This window comes from Periplaneta americana, chromosome 8 (genome assembly GCF_040183065.1).
Source record: "Periplaneta americana isolate PAMFEO1 chromosome 8, P.americana_PAMFEO1_priV1, whole genome shotgun sequence".
Lineage (NCBI taxonomy): Eukaryota > Metazoa > Arthropoda > Insecta > Blattodea > Blattidae > Periplaneta > Periplaneta americana.
In genome coordinates, this window is record NC_091124.1 from 3,739,379 (window position 1) to 3,762,383 (window position 23,005).

Below are 23,005 nucleotides of genomic sequence, written 5' to 3' on the forward strand. Positions count from 1 at the left end.
ATGATCCTTAATTAGGGGGAACATGCACATGGTTTGATTAATTTAATTGTACTTTATGCGGACACGGACGTAACATTACAGCACAAGATCTGCAGTCACAGTGATCTAGTTGGCCGTGGTTCAGATTATGCTCGCTTTCTGACTGCAGTATTAGCTGTATGCAGATTGTTCATTTTTCTTATGTGTGACTCTGAAGTGAGTTGGTGAAGAATTCAAAAAGGGGCGATCCGATGATCTATCACACATCATGATTACACAACTTTTAACACTGTATCACTTCAGAATATGTATAACTTTCTTGTGTTAAATTCTAACGTACTTTGTTTACATGTTTCGACCTACTTTCGGTCATCTTCGGAATTGGTCGTTGTTGGTCTTGGCGCCTCTTGTTTCCTGTGTGGGTGCGTTCGTAGTGTAGAGTCGAAGAGTGTGTGTGCTTTGAAATTGAGTTGTGTGTTGAGAATATCGTTGGGGTGTGTTTTCGTGTCTGTATATTTCATATTGTTCTAGTGTGTTGAGTTTCTGGCTTTTTGGTAGGATCTGCAGTATTTCCATGTCTGTGTTGATGTCTCTGTGAGTGTGGTTAGCATTTGTGATGTGTTCTGCATATGTGGAGGTGTTTTGTAATTTTGTTATGGCTGTGATGTGTTCTTTGTAACGTGTTTGAAATGATCTGCCTGTCTGTCCTATGTAGAAGTTGTTGCAGGTGTTACATTTGAGTTTGTATACACCTGTGTGGTTGTATTTGTTTGTTTGTGTGTTGAGATGTTTTTGTAGAGTGTTATTTGTTCTGTATGCGATGTTGTAATTTAATTTCTTGAACGAGGTTGCAATTTTATGTGTGTTTTTGTTTTCGTCTGTTAGTGTGATGTATTTTTTGTGTTCTTGTGTTTGTGTTGTATTCTTCTGTTTTTTGTGATTATGTTTTGTCTTACGTATTATGTTGTCTATTATGTTGGGGTTGTATCCGTTTTCTTGTGCTATGTATTTGATTGTGTTTAGCTCTTCGTTGTAATCCTGTTGGTTCATTGGTATGTTGAGTAGTCTGTGTACCATTGTTCGGAATGCAGCTTGTTTGTGTTGTGTGGGGTGGTTGGATGTGTTGTGTATGTGTGTTGTTGTTGGTTTTCTGTATATTTTGAATGTGTGTTTGTTGTCTACTTTTGTTATTGTGATGTCTAGAAAATTTATGGATTTGTTGTTTTTTTAACACAAGAAAGTTCATATACATATTCCGAAGATCTATCACAGCTAAATTTACATAATATAGTAACTACTTTCATAAAAGAGAAAAAAAAAACTGCTTCATGTCCGCCAAAGCTTGAGAGGCAAAAACCACTGTGAAGTGTAAAATGCGTCCTAAGCACAGCTGACGAGAGTGATGTGTTGTACAACAGACAGAAGATTTCTCCGTGTGGTACTTTTCAGTAAGAACTGATGTAATAGTAAATTTATACAATGGATGACAAACAAACAATTGATTGGGATGAAAAAGAAAAAATTAAGTACAGGAAAGATTCACTGCATCTACCCCCAGGAAAAGCTGTTTTTATGAGTCACACCAATGACATGGCATTTTCAAGTCATGTGTTTTGTTGCATTTTATTTGCATTTATATGAAGAAAAATCACGTTTCTGAAGTTTTCAAATACACATTTCCCACCGAAAGTGCCAACTATCGAAAAAAATAAAGTGCAAACAGTTCTCCATACCAGAACGTGATGGAACTATCCACACACTGTCTTAAAGATGCAGAATCACAACTCTCACTCACAGGAATTTTACCTGATGTCTGGGTCTTCGTCTTGGAGCATGCGCACATTGTAAGGCCGTCTCTCCTTTGGAACGCCGTACACCCTTGCCCAATACAAAGCTTCGTAAGGGTCGCCATAGCTGTTGACGCTGGTCACGAGTTCCATCTGCAGGTCCTTGCTGTTCCCAACTGCTTCCCTCACCATCTCGCGCCAGCTCTCTGGACCTGTGATAAGAACAGTACAGTGACATCAGCCAACCCCTCTCATTAAACTTCGCGTCCATGTTCAGAGTTGTGTTGGCTTCCTTACAAGGCTGCATATATTTATTTAAATCCACCACCAACAGAAACAGGCTTCCAAGTACACGTGGCTTACACAGATACATACACAAAATACATAATAAGAAAAAAAAAAAAACACAAACGAAAGAAAGAAAATACATAACGATAATAGATGCTAGAATATAATATTGCAGTTAATATAGTGCCAAATGTCAATATAATGATGCAAAATTATTTAAAAACTAGAGTAAAAACATTATAATACACTTCTTCATAATTGTTAAAATATGGTGTTCACTTAAATCGGCTACAACTTGCCATTTTTTCTCAAAATCTGTGCTTCAGTGGCTGGTCATGATAATATCTTTGAAAAATATTGGATGCAAGAGGTCAAATGACTTTATTGTCAAATGCCTGGCATTAGAAAACAACAACAACTTCTTCATAATCTAAATATCTAAGGAAATACAATTCTTTTTAATATTGTATGAAATTTTTCGACTGTTAAACTGAAATCTAATTGAGAATCACAGTTTAAAGACAGAGAGTTGTAAGTATTACACATAACAAACAATGGAGAGTTCTTGAAGAAAACAGTTCTAGGAATGGGAATAACAAAAGGTTGCCTATGACGTAATTCTGTTTTTTTTTACATCGAACTGAAGGAATTTAAGAAAATCGCAGTTATTCAATGTACTGTTAACAGTCTTATAGAGTAAAATTTGACTATTTATTAATCGTCGAGATTTTAAAGTTTTATAATTAAATTCAAAAATATATGAAATTTGCTTGTCATAAGACGACATGTAATGTTTTTTAAAATATAAATAACGTAAAAATCTTTTCTGTATCCTTTCTATTTGCATCTGATGGGACTGGAACTGAGATGACCATATTACAGACGCATACTCTAGCTTACTCCTAACTAGAGTTTTATATAGAGTATCAATAGTATTTATATTTTTTAATTCTTTTGTATTTTGATAAATGTTCGAGACGTAGTCTTTTGTTTCTAATCTGAGAGTTGCCACTGTCTGTGCTTCATTATAAGATAAACTATTGGATGAGTTTTGTTCAAATTCAGTACCTACACGTGAATGTATACATAAAATATAATATCATTGTTACTATAACTTTATATGCAAAAATAGTACAAAATGGTGATATTCTCAAAATAATCGGTTGTAATTACTTTTTTTCAAATTGTTATTACTTATTTACTTAAGATAAACTGTTAAATAAATATGTGTGAACAGTTAAGTTTCCAAATCCCACAAAATTAAAGAATTTAAGTATTATTTAAATTCATGACTTCCTCACGCAAAAAATGTAAGGTTTAAATACCGTCAACGGGGGTAACATTGGCCCATTAAGGGTAACATTGGCCCAATAGAGAATATATATTTGAATTTTTATATCTCCCTCAAAGTGTGGTATATCTTAGTAGCTTCAACTGTACTGTATAGATGGCAGCTCCTACCAGTATTTTGTGAGAGATATAACAATTCAAATATGTAATCTCTGTTGGGCCAATGTTACCCTTAATGGGCCAATGTTACCCCCGTTGACGGTACATGTATGTGATTTAGAGCCAACCACTACGAAATAAAGCAAAACACTTTATTTCTTTGTCATGATAATATCTTTGAAAAATATTGGAATGCAAGAGGTCAAATGACTTTATTGTCAAACGCCTGGCATTAGAAAACAACAACAACTTTATTTCTTTGTACAGAATTATGTCTGCAACTGGAAATACTGTAAGATATCTGCAACAGCTTAAGAGAAATTGTTGTGCATACAAACAGATGACATGCATGCCAAAAACAATTTCTGAATTTGAAAAATGCTGTGAACATTTCAGTTAACACTTTGAAATCAATATATCTCAGGATCACAGTACATTCTATGTGTAATGAGAAAGTAAAACTATCAGGATGAAATATCATTTGCGTTGACTGCCATTTTATGTTAGCAATTTCAAATAACTATTTTCATTTCTTCATAAAAGCCAATGTTTCATATTGTTGTTATTCCGAAACCTCATAATGGCCGCTGAAATCGAGGTTTTAGGCTCAACAGTTGCAAAATATTAAATATTAGACATTAATAGAAGAATAAATATTACATTTTCAAAATTTGGTAACACAATCTCAAGGGAAAAAATGGAACTCTCTGCATTATAATCCACAGTTAATTCCAGATTTACCACGAAAATCGTCTGTAGCTGCATTTAGATTGGCAACAGGCCATGATTGTTTGGCCAAATACCTGCATAGAATTGGAATATATCAGTCCCCTAACTGCCCATTGTGCAACTCAAACCAAGAAATGGATTCGGAACACCTCAAAATCTGTGCTTCAGTGGCTGGCCATGATAATATCTTTGAAAAATATTGGAGTGCAAGAGGTCAAATGACTTTATTGTCAAACGCCAGGCATTAGAAAACAACAACATTTTCAGCAAATGACAAAATGCAAAACCACGTGCATTGGAATGATAGAGTTTAGTTAATGTTTGTATATACGAGTTTTTGGTGTTTTATTCTATTAACACAAAATCTAATGGTTAACGCGGAGTTTTGGTAGCAATATTTTATAAAAGCACCTGCTTACGCACCATTAATATTTTTGTTGTAATTGAAAAATGTTTTCTGGAGTTACGAGGTTTTGGATTAAAAGCGACAATATGCATTATATCAGGATGAGTTGACTCGTACATATTGATTGTGAACAAATGTATCCAACACTTCAGTGGGAATGCTGGAAATATGTACCAGTACTATCAAAAAGTAGAAATCAGTATTTATGAACATCACACGGCGCTAGCACAGTCTAGTATATACAGTCACAAAGCTTAATACTTACTAAATATGCATGACATTATGCTTAATTATAATGTATGATTGCGACTTTAGGAATATAAGTTAAATATAGTAAACATACTTATAATATTTCCATATGAATGGCAAGGCATTGGAGATCACTAAATTTAGACAAAGTGGCAACTGGTACAGTAAACATAACCTATATTTCAGCATATCTAAATATCCGTGTGGTGCAAATGAAAATTATTGAATCGTGCATAAATGAATGTACAGGAATTTCGCAATATTTAATCGAAATAAAGGCAGGTATTACACATACGAACAACGTAATTTTCACACCAAAAATAATATTACACCTTAACTCGCAAGTGAATGATGTCTGAAGTGTGTCATAATCATTGTTTTAAATTTTATTAATGGAATTACACTACATTTTAGAGAAACATATGTTACTGTTTATGCATTCCAACTAATTTATATGGTTGAAACGCCGCCCTTCGTGATCAGGTTAAGCGAGTCACATGGTCTGCCTTACGGCCTGTATTAGATCATGATGGCTGTGGCACAGTCTATTGTTCCTAGTACTCACAGCGCTCCAAGCGGCTAGCAACTATCGCGAGATTTGCAAAAAATCATCCCAAGCTTCGTGACTGTATATAGTAGACTGCAGCGCTAGATTGTTGCAACTCACCCAAAGTGTTCTCCACGTATCTTTTATGCATGAGGAACTGGAGGGCACCTTCATTCCTCTTCTGATTCAGATTTGGGCAGTTCTCAGGTGGCAAGTTGTATGTCTTCGTTAACCTAGCAACCAGTTTGCTCAGAGGTTTGTGGTACAGCTTGTCCTTCTTCACGTCAGGGATATCCAACCTCCTGCGAAATCAAACAGTCTTCTTATTGAGCTCATACTGAAACCTGCTCTCAGCTGTGCACTTAGTTAGATCTCCAAAACAGACAGACAAGTACAAAACTGCGGAGCTTCAATAAAAGACTATCGAAAAACTAAGCAGCCTTTAGGCCTGAGTGGATAGTGCTCACACAGCTGGGATTTACTATGCATGTCACGTGACAGGATTTAGAATTTTATTTATTTATATTTAGAACTTATAAAATAGTTATATTACCAGTTGTTCTGTATGGTTGTGAAACTTGGACTCTCACTTTGAGAGAGGAACAGAGATTGAGGGTTTTTGAGAATAAGGTTCTTAGGAAAATATTTGGGGCTAAGAGGGATGAAGTTACAGGAGAATGGAGAAAGTTGCACAACACAGAACTGCACGCATTGTATTCTTCAGCTGACATAATTAGGAACATTAAATCCAGACGTTTGAGATGGACAGGGCATGTAGCACGTATGGGCGAATCCAGAAATGCATATAGAGTGTTAGTTGGGAGGCCGGAGGGAAAAAGACCTTTAGGGAGGCCGAGACGTAGATGGGAAGATAATATTAAAATGGATTTGAGGGAGGTGGGATATGATTATAGACACTGGATTGATCTTGCTCAGGATAGGGATCAATGGCGGGCTTATGTGAGGGCGGCAATGAACCTCCGGGTTCCTTAAAAGCCATAAGTAAATAAGTAAGTCATGTGACAGGATAGGAAGTAAACTGGTCTTTACAAGTATGCACCGTAGTTTCTTAATATAACATTCCAAGTAAGTTTTCACGTCCTGATAGAGAGTATGGACATATTTCTTTTATATTCATTGTATATATGCTGTGGAGACCTATGTGTTCGCAGTTTGACGGCAAGTGGGTATACCTATGCATTGCACAATAGCGCAACTATAGAAAAAGAAGATGAACTTCTTAAGGGGGGAGGTGGGTGAAATTTTGGTAATTTTCAGTCAAAAATCGCATTTTCGTTTTCTTGTGAAAAATAAATACATAAATGACTGCATCCTTTAACTTCAATTCCATGCAAATTTTACAAGCTGTTTTCTTACACTTTTTTTTTTCAGCATATTTTCTCAGCATCTTAAAAGTATTTCAGTCACTGACTTCACAGCATATGTTTAAGGTGCTGTACCTTTACATTACATATTTAAAAGACGTATGAACGTTTTCGTTGGTCTACGCCAACATCATCAGATACGAAGTGCATTTCAGGAATATCAATGCTCTCTACATAATATCTACAAATACAAAACATACTTAGTGGCATGCAAAATGAGACATATTAAAAGCCAACATTGCTGTGATACACATTGACATTCTATATGACTGCCTTGATTGTCACTTATTTAAAATACACGTATAGATTACAAAAAATATTGATTTACATATATATATATATATATGCAAGTCTTCACATATGAGATAATAAAATGACATGATTTAAAAGTGATAAAAATAATAAAATATAAAACTAAGATAAAAATTATGAATGTGAAGAGTTGCAAAATTACAGTAATTACATTTATTATATTTTATTTCTGTTTCACAATAATATATATATTTCTACCATTCAGAAACGTATGTATCATGGTTTGTGTCACGTAATTATTTGAATATTTTTCAAGTTTATATGGTTTTATAAATGCCAATGTATTATACGTTGGGTTGTTTGATGTTGATTAATGATGTATATTTGATTTTGTCGGTAATGCTGTTCCTCAAATATGGCGATGTATTGTCGATGTCCAATACTGTAATTGTAATGAACGTGTGATATGGCGCAAGTCAATTATCAGAATGAATCAGTGTAGACGTGCCTTCTTAGATGTTGATTATATGGTGGTTGTGTGAGGACTAGTTTTATATTTTATTATTTTTATTACTTTTAAATCATGTAATTTTATTATCTCATATGTGAAGACTTGCATTTATATATATATATATATATATATATATATATATATATGTAAATCAATATTTTTGTAATCTATACATGTATTTTAAATAAGTGACAATCAAGACAGTCATATAGAATGTCAATGTGTATCACAGCAATGTTGGTTTTTAATATGTCTCATTTTGCATGCCACTAAGTATGTTCTGTATTTGTAGATATTATGTAGAGAGCTTTGATATTGCTGAAATGTACTTCGTATCTGATGATGTTGGCGTAGACCAACGAAAACGTTCATACGTCTTTTAAATATGTAATGTAAAGGTGTAGCACCTTAAACATATGCTGTGAAGTCAGTGACTGAAATAAATACTTTTAAGATACAATATAGACTTCTCTGAAAATTAAAAATGAATTGCAAAATATTTTCTCAGGTTCGAAGTGTAAAGGCTCTTACAATTTTGATGCTAGAAACATGCAACTTTTACTACATGTTATATAGGATGTCCCATCAAGAACACCGGATTTAATAATGTGAATAAATGCAACAAAACAGATAACAGTGCCACCAAGCCAACAACAAGTAAATGGTGCAATGTCCCAACAATATTTTGTTATTGTTGGGTTGGCGGCACTGCTATCTGCTTTGTCATCTGTTTCTATTGCATTTATTCACGTTATTAAATCATGCGTTCTTGTTGGGACACCCTACATATACAGTGGTTAACAAAATAGTCCATGGGTTTTATATTAAATGAATACTTTTTGAAATAAAAAATGAAATATTTATAGCGGCAATGGAAAATTTTTATGTTTAGGTATGCAGTGGTAATAGAAATTTGATTCCCCTTTTGTAGTAAAGATATAGGAAAACTGATACCTAATGTTTTCCTAAATACATGACTGATCTTGCCAAAAAAAAAAATTTAGTAGAAGCCAGAGCCATATCTGGCAGCTTAACTACATCAGGACTGAAGTCCATAAATGCTATTACTACTTAGCGCTGCACGAAAAATTGAAGTGATTTTAATGAAGATCGTAAATCACTAGTACGTCCAGTAATGGAATATGGTGCTGCATGTTGGGATCCTTACAGATTAGAACATATTAAGACACTGGAAAAGATTCAAAAACGGGCTCTTAAGTGTTGTCGGAAAAATTCGCCATTAAAATGGGACACACTCACGGACAGGAGAACGCGAATTAGATTATGCGCACTGTTCAAAACATACAGAGGTGAGCCTGCCTGGAGAGAAATAAAAAATAGGTTGCAGCCGCCAAATTACTCTTCAAGGAACGACCACTCTTATAAATTGAGGGAAAGAAGGCAGAGGACGGACACTGGAAAGTTTTCTTTTCTCAATCGTACTATCAGGGACTGGAATGCTTTACCTGCAGACTTACTAAAGGCTTTACCAACAACCAAAAATGTATTTAAAAATAGGCTTAAGGACCTTACTAATAGACGGTAATTATACACAGTAGTTAAAGGGTGTAAATGATATGTTGTTATTGAAGTGTTGTACCAGTGAAGAATTATGTTGTGTCAGCGAAGTGTGTTGTGTCAGTGAAGAAGTATGTTGTGTCAGTGAAGTGTGTTGTATCAGTGAAGAAGTATGTTGTGTCAGTGAAGTGTGTTGTATCAGTGAAGAAGTATGTAGTGTCAGTGAAGTATGTTGTATCAGTGAAGAAGTATGTAGTGTCAGTGAAGTGTGTTGTATCAGTGAAGAAGTATGTCGTGTCAGTGAAGTGTGTTGTATCAGTGAAGAAGTATGTTGTGTCAGTGAAGTGTGTTGTATCAGTGAAGAAGTATGTAGTGTCAGTGAAGTGCGTTGTATCAGTGAAGAAGTATGTCGTGTCAGTGAAGTGTGTTGTATCAGTGAAGAAGTATGTAGTGTCAGTGAAGTGTGTTGTATCAGTGAAGAAGTATGTTGTGTCAGTGAAGTGTGCTGTGTAAGTGAAACGTGTTCCTGTCAGCGAAGCTTTATAGTTTATAGTGGCAGTGCAAAGTATTTGAACAGTGAAATGTTTTTGAAGGGTTAGTGAAATCAGGATAGAATCAGTGAAATGTGTCGTAGTTCCAGTGCAGTGAGTGAGTTGACAGCGAAATGAGTGTAGTGCTGAAAGGTACTTGTGCAGATATGAACATATACTCGTGGGTTTTAGTTCTATCTTAGTTTTAAGATATAAATTAGAATATTTCAAATGTTATTTTAAGTGATCGTTTCATTTAATTTAGTATATTCCCAGTTGTTATTATTATTATTATTATTATTATTATTATTAGTATTATTAATTGTATTTTAATTAATAAGTTTATTATTGTCATTCATCATCATCCTTAGCTCGATAACCCATCATGGGTCCTGGCTGTCCATAGGAGTTTCCGCCATTCATCCCTATTTCTAGCAACACTCATCCAGTTTTTAACTCCAATAGTTCTGGCATCCTCCCTGATGCCATCCTCCCATCTGACCTTTGGTCTTCCTCTTCGTTTACTTCCCCCTGGTTCATATCGGAGGACTCTGATGGCTGGTCTCGAGTCCTCTAATCTCATTATTATTGTCATTATTGAGTGTAATTAGTTACCACTGCCACCGGGTATATACCCATTGCAGTGTGAATAAATACATACATACATACATACATACCTGATAATGGAGTCGGCTTCGGATCTGATGTTTCTCTTCCCCAGCAGGCTGTCCAGAAACATGACAAGATGTCGCTGATGTTCTGGGCTGCCAGCGAGGAACTCTTCAGCGACGGTCAACTTGTCTTGGAACACTAACGGGATCACAAAGTCTTCTACCGCAAAATGCGGGTGGAGTTCGAGCAGCGCAGCACTCTGACACGCCTGCAAGCACAGTTCAACAGCTGCTTTACAACTGTGCCTCATGCAGGTCACAAACCAAAGTGATGATTCTGCTGAAAGCTCCAAACATATTTGGTAGTGATCATAGCAAGTAACTTGAACCCCATATTTTCTGAATGGAACTGTTATCGACACTTCACTCCTACCAGCAACACCGCAGCTACGGTTCCCAATTTATAATCTTTTCGCTGTAAGAAAAATCCTAATGTAAACAATAGCACGTGACTGAAATGAGGCTTCATTGGCCGCTGTTTGGCGCCATAGATTCTCAGTACGTGTTCCCGCCTACTGTTGTACATTCTGTTTCATATTAAACATTTCCCGTTACTCGTCAAGTAGGCCTAACCTCACTACTATGCATTCGTTTGCTTAGGAGACATTTACTTTATAATTACAGTAATTAAATTATTTTTAAGTCTTATGTCTTCACAATGGGCAGTTGAGGGTACAGAAGCCATACTTCAGTACCACGTGCTTACGTGAACAACTACGAGCTCAAGTGATGCCAGCATGTTACAAGAACAGACTACCTCGGTATTACTGTTGGTATATTTTTTTTTAGTAGGTTATTTTACGACGCTTTATCAACAGCTTAGGTTATTTAGCATCTGAATGAGATGAAGGTGATAATGCCGGTGAAATGAGTCTGGGGTCCAACACCGAAAGTTACCCAGCATTTGCTCGTATTGGGTTGAGGGAAAACCCCGGAAAAAACCTCAACCAGGTAACTTGCCCCGACTGGGAATCGAACCCGGGCCACCCGGTTTCGCTGCTAGACGTGCTAACCATTACTCCACAGGTGTGGACTACTGTTGGTATTCATCCGCGTTCATGGTAAATAACAAAATATAAAAGTAGCTTTTCTTTTACATAGCGTTTTACATATGAGTGAAGTTAAATGTTGTTGTTGTTTTCTAATGCCAGGCGTTTGACAATAAAGTCATTTGACCTCTTGCACTCCAATATTTTTCAAAGATATTATCATGACCAGCCAATGAAGCACAGATTTTGAGGATGAAGTTAAATGTTTCATCGTATTTAACAACTAGAATTCAATTTTTTATTTTCAAATGATACAAGATTGTGGTTTCCAAATACGAACTATATATTCCTGCGTGTGAGTGTTTCGACTGGGAGCCAACCACGGGTATGACAGCAACGTGCTTGTGTTTACAATAAGATTTTTCTTACAGTGAAAACAGTATAGGGGTGTGAATTCCAGGACAACTTATAGCAGGCACAAAAAAATGTTTCTTAATAAAAAAAACGACAATTTAAGAGCAATTTGCACAGTTCTAGTGGGGAAACTTACTTTTTAAAAAAGTACATCCATATATAATAATAATAATAATAATAATAATAATAATAATAATAATAATAATAATAATAATAATAATAATAAATTTAGCTTCCCTTATGAAAAGGTTGCCAGATTTGACAAAGAGTATTACATATAATTTGGAAACAACCCTAAAAGGTAAAATGATATACATTTGAAACAGTTAGGGAATCGAATATACAAAATGTCAGAAAAATTTTCACCTAATTAGCATTTGTGCTCATTTACAGTTAAGGGGGGCAAAATATCAGATAGGTTATAATGATTTGAATGCCATATACCGCGAGAAAAATTATAGTATGGATTTATTGGCATTGATATCTAAACCAATCAACAGCCATCGGTTAAAATAACTTTAAATTTCCATTATCACTCCCATACAAATGATTTCTCAATATCTGAACCGATCCTTTGAGGGCACTAATGGCTATTTCCTTCACAATGCTGTGTGTTAGCCCCAGGTTTTTACATTTGTTGGCAAAGAACGAGGGTATGGTACCTCGTGCTCCCACCATCAGACCTATCACACAGGCTATATTTATCTTTATAGAACGGGATTGTTGGTTCATAGATCCGTTTCTTTTCACTGTCCACCTCATGCGGTTGATCTGCATGTGTCTCAAATCTGATGGTGGGATCGAGAATGTATGCCGAGTTGTTCTTGATGGCAATGATATCAATTCGCCGAACACTTCCTTGTGTGGCTAGTCCCTGCTAGTCAGTTGGTATTACCACTTTAATTCAATATGCTGATTATCTTAGCTTACATGCTAATCACATTCCAAATTTTAAGTCAGATTAATTTATTCGCTTATTTCATTGGCATAATTGGTAAACAGCAAATTAACGTACTGGCAGACATACTGTATTTACACGCGTAATAGACGCACCCCAATTTTTCACGTTAGAATTTAAAGAAAAAATTTCCCCACGTAATAGACGCATCTCATTTTAAACAAAGATAGTTTTAATAATATCGAAAGCTGTAAGATTTGATGCACAACTTATGTTTAAATTCAAGTTTTTAAACAATGCATGGTACCAGTGAATGAGGCAAGCTAGTATTAATAATAACAATAAAGGTAAAAAGGTAAAGGTATCCCCGTACAATGCCATGAAGGCACTTGGGGGGCATGGAGGTAGAGCCCCATGCTTTCCATGACCTCGGCACTAGAATGAGGTGGTGTGGTCGGCACCACACTCTGACCGCCTTTTACCCCCGGGAAAGACCTGGTACTCAATTTTATAGGAGGCTGAGTGAACCTCGGGGCCGTTCTGAAAGTTTGGCAACGAGAAAAAATCCTGTCACCGCCTGGGATCGAACCCCGGACCTTCCAGTCCGTAGCCAGCTGCTCTACCAACTGAGCTACCCGGCCGCCAATAACAATAAAGTGTCTTGTTAAACTGTCGCTGTATTCATTGTTACAAGTTATCATCTGTTTATACAACTGCTCCTAACTATCGACCGTCTTAAGTGCAACACAACTGATATATAAATTAGTCACGGCCAATATATTGTTACATATTTTATTGATTATTTCAGCATTCGAGTTGGTGCACCTTTAATACGTTCCCCCCCCCCCCACTAAATTCTTTCTCTCGCATAAAGGACGCACTCTAGTTTTTTGTTATAAAAATCGAAAAAAAAAAGTGCGTCTATTACACAAGTAAATATGGTAGTTACAATTACTTGATCATTTGCAAACAACATCGTGTTCAAAGTAGACTTTCTGTTTACTGGTAATCCTCCAAGGTTTATTTCTCTCTCAAAACAATTTAGGAGTGCATGAACAAAATGTGGAAGAGCCCACAACGTCGCCACATCAGAATCTACTGCTACGTGCTGTAAAAGTCGTACTCACTTCTTTATACTGTTTCCTCGACACCATCTCTTCAATCGAAGGTATGAAGAGCTCTCTATCACTTGCCAGCTGGTAGACATTGTACATGATCTTGCTCAAGGAATGGTTACGCTGCAGTGTGGCGACATTGAAAGCTTCCAGCTTTATGTCAGCAGTTAACAAGTGGCTCAGCTCTGTTTGCTTGTTTGATATCCATCTTGCAAACTCTTCCATCACTAAATGAGACAATTAAAATTAAATGTACTCAATTAATGCTCCTACCTACAATTTAAATTGATGTGAGATGATCTCTATTCACTGGTATGCACGAAGGATAAGCGCACAAAAGTTACAAGTTACTTCCGATTTATGCAGAACAAAATCTTCTACATTTTTCATTTTTCAAAGTGCAATAACTCTGGTTCTAACAGAGTCACTTCAAATTTGCATGATGTGTATAACGTAACTTCATGAAAAATTCCAAATGAGGAAATTTTTCTCTCTTCATTTTTGTATGATTTTTTTTTTTTTTTAGTAATATATTAAAATTATATATGACTATTTCGTTTATATGACGTCAGTCAATTTTCGACCAATGAAGTGTAATGAAATTTTGAATTCCAACCAATCACAGTCAGACTTTGCGATAATTTCTGCAGCTAGATTTATCGCTATCAATTTATCGCATGGTCGTTCTTTTGTTTAGTCGTCGCCAACTGTTTCCCCGTAAATTGATGATCATGAATACATTAAGATGCAACTACACGGTTAAACTTTTCTTTCAACTTTAAAGCAGTGAATGCAAGATTGATATTTAATATTAATTAATATATTTACGCAGTGAAGACGACGTTCAAAATGGCGCACCATGTAGACACAAAATCTTTATGCATCTTAATTGAACGTACCTTTTAAACTTGATTCTATTCTTCCCAGATTGCACGCATACGCGATTGAAATATTGAACTGTGTAGATGCAGCTTCAGTTCCGTTACACATTACAGCGAGAATGCGTTTGTCGAGCTATAAAAAATGCTTTCGTGTAGCACTGATTGTAAGTAACGGTCGAAATAAGACACAGCTGACATTGGTCCTGCTTCCACAGGTAACGTAACCTATAAAATTGTAGCTTAAAACATTTGTATTGAAATTAAAGAATTAATAGACGTTCAAATTTATGTAACATCATCGCATATCAAACTCAAATACCTTGCATAGTAATAATAAGGTCTTTGATCAAACTGCCTTCCGTATGGCGTAATAAAATTCGTGTTTTAATTAGGTCTATCTATACAGAGATGGCTTCACTGTGCAGCAACACATCAGCAGATCTCAGACCTCTCGTGACATTACTACAGATAATTTTTAAATTATCCCACTCGAGTTTTGATTTTCTCTAGATAAATCAAAACCTATAGTGAGATACTGTTGACAATAGTTTAAAACTAGCCAAAGATGACAAAAACCTTGCTTGAAAAAAAAAATACTACAAAGATGGTTTCACTTCACTCCACTTGGTATGAGCTGTGATTCTATTTTTTACAGAGCATCAGCACCATCCTAGCAACATCAGAAAAAAGATGCAAAGTCAACGAAATCACTGTCTCTTTGACAGAATCAAAATAAATATGAACAAAACTTGTAAAATTCAATAAATGCTTAGGCATATTTAACAATGTCATGAAACCTTTTCTTCTCCAAAGACACGCACGCACTCGTCTATATAAAACATTAGCTAGACCTATTCTCTGCTATGGGCGTGAAGTGAAGCCTGGACTCTAGAACTTGGAGACAAACAAAGAATTGTTACCAGTGAGATGTTCATCCACAGGACAGTAGGCCACGATATAAGAAATGAAGACATCCTACGTAAATTCAATATGGAATCGATACTGAATTATATTCATCAATATCAGTATAAATGGTTGCAGCACATCAACTGCCTGCCAAAACAAGAATCCCTAGGGTGATATCTTACAGCCCACATGGGAGGAGATCCCTGGGATGGCCCAGGAAGAGGTAGGATGTACTGTAACCTGCTGGGAGGAAGATGAAGTCACCGAAATCCAGGCCCTAGTTAGGAGGTTCTGTCCCAAAGGAGTGGATATTGACAATTCGTCTCTATTGGATGGAACACTTTTACCTGCGAATGACAGAGATGTCGGCTTGCTCTGGTGCGATTCCTCACAGTTGCGCATGATGTGCAGCGATGCAGCGTATGGGTTGGGGGCAGACGCGAAGTACTCGTGTAGCATCAATGTCACCGCGTCGCTCTTCTTCCCTGTCAAAACAGTTGCAGTGTTAGCTAGTTCCACAGCACCTGCTTCCCATAAATACTGCAAAGCTTCTTGACTCAAAGCACCTGGTTCCAAAATTTGGGCCTCAAACTACTTGAATTTTAAGAAAACTCCAGCAAAAAGCAAATCAGTAAACAATAAGAAATAATCATAAATTGTCAAATCACGTAATAGTACAGAGTGATTCACGAGGAGTCACCGCCACTTACGGTGCATATTTTCGAAGACATTCTGGGCAAAGAATCAAGACAACACATTAAATTTGCAACATCGGAAATTAAATTTCTAAATGCCCACGACATGGCACGTCCTCAGGTTGCGGATCAAGGAGACAGCCTCCAGATATGGAGGGTAGCTGTGAATATTGTGACAGCGACGTGAGATTCGAACTCACGACCAGAGTCCTGCAAGAGAGCAGATCGCGCGGGCTCCACGGAGCACTGAGGGATGGCGCGCGGCGGAGAGAAGAGAGGGGAAAGGGGCCAACGCGACGAGGGGAGAGTGCGCGCGCAGCTGCTACTCGCAGAGTGAAGGGGGGTCGGACCCTTCCGAATCTTCTAGAGAGGTCCGTCCGAAGTGGAGATAGCCAGATAATTCGAGAGGACACCCGTAGAAATTTCTCGCAACTATGATTTTGCTATAAAAGAAGAAACGCCAGCGAACTCGGGCAGTTTTCAGTTGATTAGTCAGCCAGTCAGTGAGTAAGCCAGAGCAAGCAAGCCAGTCTTGTGTACCGGAGTTCGGCTCGAGTGTGCGCCCACAACTGTGTCAGCATCCGAAGGCCTGAGTTCGAGTGCAGTGGACCACAGTTGGAGGGACCTGAGTTCGTGTGCAGTGGACCGCAGTTGGAGGGACCTGAGTTCGAGTACAGTGGACTGTCTCTGAAGGTCTGTGGTTCGAGATACTGTGAACTCGAGTGACTGAGCTAGAAGAACTGAGAACTGATAGTACTGATTTGTAAATAGTGCTTTGTAAATATTAATTAAGATTAACAGTTCAGTGTTGTGCGTAATAGTCCAAGTAAATTGTCATTGCCGTCAGTGGAGTGCTATAACGAATACTGTGTTGAGTGAAAATCCTATTGTTGACGAGAGCGTTTAAGGTGAATTGTAGAAAGGAATTATTGTTGGAAGAATAAAATCCTATTGTTGAGTAGAAATAAATTTACAATATATTGAATAAGCAGTCATGGACAGCCGATGAGGGGTGGTCCTCCAGCTTGGGGGTTGGGCGAAGGGCTAACAACCCATCACCGTAAAAAAAAGCTTGTTACGAATCCTTCAAATAAGAATTTATAAAACAGTTATATTACCGGTTGTTCTTTATGGTTGTGAAACTTGGACTCTCACTTTGAGAGAGGAACATAGGTTAAGCGTGTTTGAGAATAAGGTGCTTAGGAAAATATTTGGGGCTAAGAGAGATGAAGTTACAGGAGAATGGAGAAAGTTACACAACACAGAACTGCACACATTGTATTCTTCACCTGACATAATTAGGAACATTAAATCCAGACGTTTGAGATGGGCAAGGCATGTAGCACGTATGAGCGAATCCAGAAATGCATATAGAGTGTTAGTTGGGAGGCCGGAGAGAAAAAGACCTTTGGGGAGGCCGAGACGTAGATGGGAGGATATTAAAATGGATTTGAGGTAGGTGGGATATGATGATAGAGAATGGATTAATCTTGCTCAGGATAGGGACCAATGGAGGGCTTATGTGAGCACAGCAATGAACCTCCGGATTCCTTAAAAGCCAGTAAGTAAGAAACATACTGCGGCATTACAAAGAAACACACTCATACACACACTGTTAAGCTTTTCCTTCAGACCTCATAAAAACGCATAAATGAAGTTTCACTCTACACTGATTTATTTATTTATTCGAGTCAAGTTTACCCCATTTTATAGTGCCAGGTCTTTCTGGAGCAAGAGACAGATGAGCTGTACCTGTCATTGCAGCCCCATGATGAATGCCTATACAGTAAAACCTCGATAAGACGCGCCCGCTTATTACGCTATCCCGTGTAATATGCTTTTTTTTGTCCGGTCCCTGCACATTTCATATATAACGCCTTCATAACCAAAAATGTATTTAAAAATAGGCTTAAGGACTTTACTAATAGACGGTAATTATACACAGTATTTAAAGGGTGTAATTGATATTTTGTTATTGAAGTGTTCTATCAGTGAAGAATTATGTTGTGTCAGTGAAGTGTGTTGAGTAAGTGAAACGTGTTCCTGTCAGTGAAGCTTTATAGTTTATAGTAGCAGTGCAAAGTATTTGAACAGTGAAATGTTTTTGAAGTGTTAGTGAAATCAGGATAGAATCAGTGAAATGTGTCGTAGTTCCAGTGCAGTGAGTGAGTTGACAGCGAAATGAGTGTAGTGTTGAAAGGTACTTGTGCAGATATGAACATATCATACTCGTGGGTTTTAGTTCGAATTTAGGTTTAAGATACAAATTAGATTTACTTTAAATGTTATTTTAACCGATCGTGCTTCATTTAATTTAGGATGTTCCCTGTTGTTGTTATTATTATTATTATTATTATTATTATTATTATTATTATTAATTATTGTTAGTATTAATTATTAGTATTATTGTTAATTGTATTTTTAATTAATAAGTTTATTATTGTCATTATTGAGTGTAATTAGTTACCACTGCCACCGGGTATATACCCATTGCAGTGTGAATACATACATACATACATACATACATACATACATACATACATACATACATATCTTATTCAGTTTTGTGTGTAAAATTGTAGTGTAATTTGTTAATTTGTAGTGTTTTTGTAACGCAGTCTTTATTCCTGGTTGAGTGTTAGAGAAGGCCGTATGGCCTTAACTCTGCCAGGTTAAATAAATCATTATTATTATTATTATTATTATTATTATTATTATTATTACATACATACATACATATATAAAATACCCCGTTTGTTGCACTCAAGTCCCGCATAATATGCAGTTTTTTGTGGAATATTTTCGATGTAATTTTCAGCAATGAAACATCTTGGTCACTGAACTCACTGGTGCCATTAACCTGAAAAGTATTGGTATTCACCTGCGCATTTAAACCTTCATACTTCATACCTTAGTATACCCCACCCTCTTGTTACGCTCTCTTATTCGACTCCTTATCTGCGTGGTTAAAGCCTACATACAGTTACAATACCTCACCCTCTTGCTAACCCTCTCTCTCAAACAGCATTCCTCACTCGGCCGTAATAAATTCTGGAAATTTTTGCTGGGCAGTTTGTTGTCCTTTAGTGTATTGAAGTGTCTGTGAATGTGATTACAATGAGTGTTAAACGAAAAGTTCTTTCTGTGTCAGAAAAATTGTAAATCTTACGAAAGTACGATGAGAACAGTACTCTTACTCAGAAACAACTCTCTGATGCATTAGGAATCCCATCATCGACATTAAGAACGATAATAAAAAAATCGCGACTCAATCACTACAGCTGCGACATCGTCGGGAGGATGTAAGCGCAGGAAACTGAAGTGTGGTAAACATGAGGACTTGGAGAACACGCACATGGCCAACAACTACTGTATAAATGGCTTTTTCTGTTTCGAAAGAATTAAGTACAGTACATATTGTAAATGTCTTTGACGTATAGTACAGTGATTATACAATGAAGAAATACCACTCCACACATCATCTCTTTATTCTTCATCATTCACTGTTGCTACTTCTCGTCACTGGAATTCTCTGCCGCCTGAAGTCAAGGGCTGCCGAACTTTAATTTCCTTTAAATGTAAATTAGAAAAATATCTTGAGTTGCCAGACCTAACGCGTTGCAAATATTTAATGGAATGTGTTCCACTGTATTTATTTTTATTTTTTTTGTTTCTTATTTTTATTATCTAAATCGTGTTTATTTATCACTTAACGCCAATATGTATCCCACTGTGTTGTTTTTTTTATTATTAATCTTTTTTTTTTTGTATACATTTTATTCAATTGTCGGTTTCTGGTTTAATTATGTAAATCCTACTTAATTGTAATCTAATACTAATATGTATACTAATGTGTTTATTTTTATTTTTACTGTGCACATTTTTTATTGAATTATTGGTTTCTATTTTTATGTGATTCGTATTTGATTCTAACAACATTAATACTGGGTGTTCATTTCAAAGTGTGTCATGACGTCACTGTTGTGAGTCTGCGATTTGAAGCGAGTTTCAGCTTTTATGTCAGAGAAGTTGCCTATTAATCAAGGCGTTCAATCTGAACTTGAGAACTTGTACGGTATAACTTGAATGTCGTAGCAACAGATGGCGGTCTGTAAAGTCTGTGTGCTACCATAACCTCTTTCGAACTGTGTTTTGCGCGGGCAAGTCGTACGCAGGGTATTTGTTATCATCGATTGCGTACGGCAACATTCCACAACACAAATCAAAATGCTCCGTGTCCATGTTGACCGTCCAAGTTAACAAATACGTATGTAATCGTCTTAACCCTCTCCCCATATCCCGACAGTAAGAAAAAAAACTCACTTCAGTACGTGTTTCCAAACAGTTCACATTCTTGCCACTACTGGCGTTACCCTACGTATCGGTAAGTAATCTTCAGAATGAACGCCGTGCTTGCTAGGCAACTTCTCTCGCATTTAGGTAATACGCCTCTGCGGAAGTGTAGGAAGATTGAATTCTCTAGGCTCATCGGCTAGCCACATCACGACATACAGCGAGCCATGACACATTTTGAACTGAACACCCAGTATGTATTCCACTATGTTTATTTTTATTTTATGTGGTAAATTTTTATGCAACTACCTCTTTTGATCTCATTATGTACCTAAATTGTATCAGTATGTAATTACTTAATTCCGATCCAGTTTTCTGTTCAACTATGTAAGCAAATTTTAATCCTGGTTGAGTGTAAGAAAAGGCCTTACGGCCTTAACTCTGCCAGGTTAAATAAAGCCATTATTATTATTATTATTATTATTATTATTATTATTATTATATTACCTTTCATGAATCATGTATTTCAATAAAGCAAAATGCTAATAGATACTGTATATAAGTCAAAATTAGTATACCCGCCTAATATGCGGTTTACACCCGGTCCCTTGAACAGCGTCTTATCAGGGATTTACTGTATTTGTATTACACATGAAGTGGTGGCTGGTTCGTAATCCGCCAGATGACGATATGACTGCCTAAATGAATAGCTGACAACCACAAAGTCATAAATGCTCACACAAGCCCCAGATGTTCCGTAACTGATGCAGCCACGCCGCAGTAGCATCGGCCGCACTCTCCGCAGGAAGCTGGTAGTGATTCTGCTGGGGGTGCGAGGGTCCAGCCCCTCTCCAGCCAGGGTGGTATCCTCGTCCCCTGTACGCCATGCTGAAAATTCAACAAAATTGAAGCCCAGGTATATGCATTAAAATGTCGCCTGAACTGCCAAAGGAGAAACAAGAGGCAGTACAAAAGAAGGGCGAAGAGGAGGAAGAAATGAAGACAGGCAGAGAAAAATTTGAAGACAGGACAACAATTACATAAAAATGGCAGAGGAAAAGGACATACTGAATTCACGTGATCTAAGTTTAACGGCGTCGATAACTGACCACACATAGTGCAGAATATAGTTGTCATTGGTCCAATGTCTCGACATGGGGAATTATTAATAACGGAATTCCTCAAGGATCAATATTAGGTCCCTTACTTTTACAGTGTTTATAAAATAATCCTGCCCCCACTAATAAAAGATGTAGGTCATCCCATATTATTTGCAAGTGACACAAGTATAGTAATTACAGCCAATAATTTCAACACATTTCAATCTTCAACAGATGCAATAATTCTCCTCAAAATATGTGATTGGTTCTCAGTCAATAAATTAGTATTAAATTGTAACAAAACATAATTCAATTTAAATCCTGCCCAAATTCAACCTCGCAAAATTTCAAGCCCAATCATTAACAACAGGTCCCTAATATAAACAACAACCAAATTTCTTGGCTTACAAATCGATAATTATGTTAAAATGGAAAAATCATATTAAAGAAATTGCCCCCAAACTAAATTCAGTTTGTTTTGCTATTAGATCAATGCAGGAGATAGTAAATATCAATACCTTTAAAACAATATACTTTGCATACTTCCACTCGGTAATGAGTTTTGGAATAATATTCTGGGGAAATTCCACAGATAGTAACAGTATATTCCTATTACAAAAAAGAGTAATTAGAATAATAGTAGGTGCCAAATCTAGGGAATCGTGTAGGACCATTTAAAAAAAAAACTACAAATAATGCCCATGGCTTGTCAGCGCATTTTTTCATTAATAATCTTCCTCATATGTAATCATGAAAACTTTGTAACTAATTCAACAGTTCATAGCATAAATACTCGTCAAAAATGACTTTCACACTCCATCGGCAAGTCTATCATGCTATCAAAAAAGAGTGCGTTATATGGCAGTAAAATTGTTAATAGCGTCTCTATAGACATAAAAAATCAACTCAAAACATAAGATTATTTAGGGCCAAATTAAAGAAGTACCTAATTTCTCACGTCTTCTATTCTGTAGATGAATTTGACATTCAACAACACTGCATGAATATTTCTGTCTTGTATTAAGTATCGATACTAACTCCTTTGTGTTGTACTAGTAGACTATATTGTAAAACCCTTCTGTATATATTTCAGCTAGACTGTGACACTATAATTAAGACTTTGTAGTACTATTAATATTTTTTTGACATGTTTCATATTGTAGCTGTAAAGCAATGTATGAATACCATGGAATGTAAATAAATGCAATACAATGCCTAGGCACTTGACAAATGAAGTCATTCACCGCCTTGCACTCCAATATTTTTGTACATCATCATCTTCTTGTAGCAATGCTGTACATCTTTTGACATGTTCTAGTTCATCTCTTCACTTGCATCACACAACACTCAGACGGATGTATGGGGAATTCCTACCCTGTGCAGGTGGCTTGCCTAACAATCATGACCTGTTGT

At 36.5% G+C, this 23,005-nt stretch overlaps 1 protein-coding gene across 2 annotated transcripts in view; it reads right to left on the reverse strand.

The window, feature by feature from the left end:
* The window catches only part of Nbr (exonuclease mut-7 homolog), a 54,626-nt gene that overhangs the window by 26,819 nt on the left and 4,802 nt on the right, over positions 1-23,005 (reverse strand). For both annotated transcript variants that reach the window (XM_069832271.1, XM_069832272.1), the window contains exons 2-7: positions 21,232-21,380; positions 15,852-15,989; positions 13,730-13,944; positions 10,308-10,510; positions 5,555-5,736; positions 1,786-1,978 (exon numbers count right to left, since the gene is read on the reverse strand). In XM_069832271.1, coding sequence (XP_069688372.1) covers positions 1,786-1,978; positions 5,555-5,736; positions 10,308-10,510; positions 13,730-13,944; positions 15,852-15,989; positions 21,232-21,380 — 1,080 coding nt within the window. The remainder of the gene's footprint in view (positions 1-1,785; positions 1,979-5,554; positions 5,737-10,307; positions 10,511-13,729; positions 13,945-15,851; positions 15,990-21,231; positions 21,381-23,005) is intronic.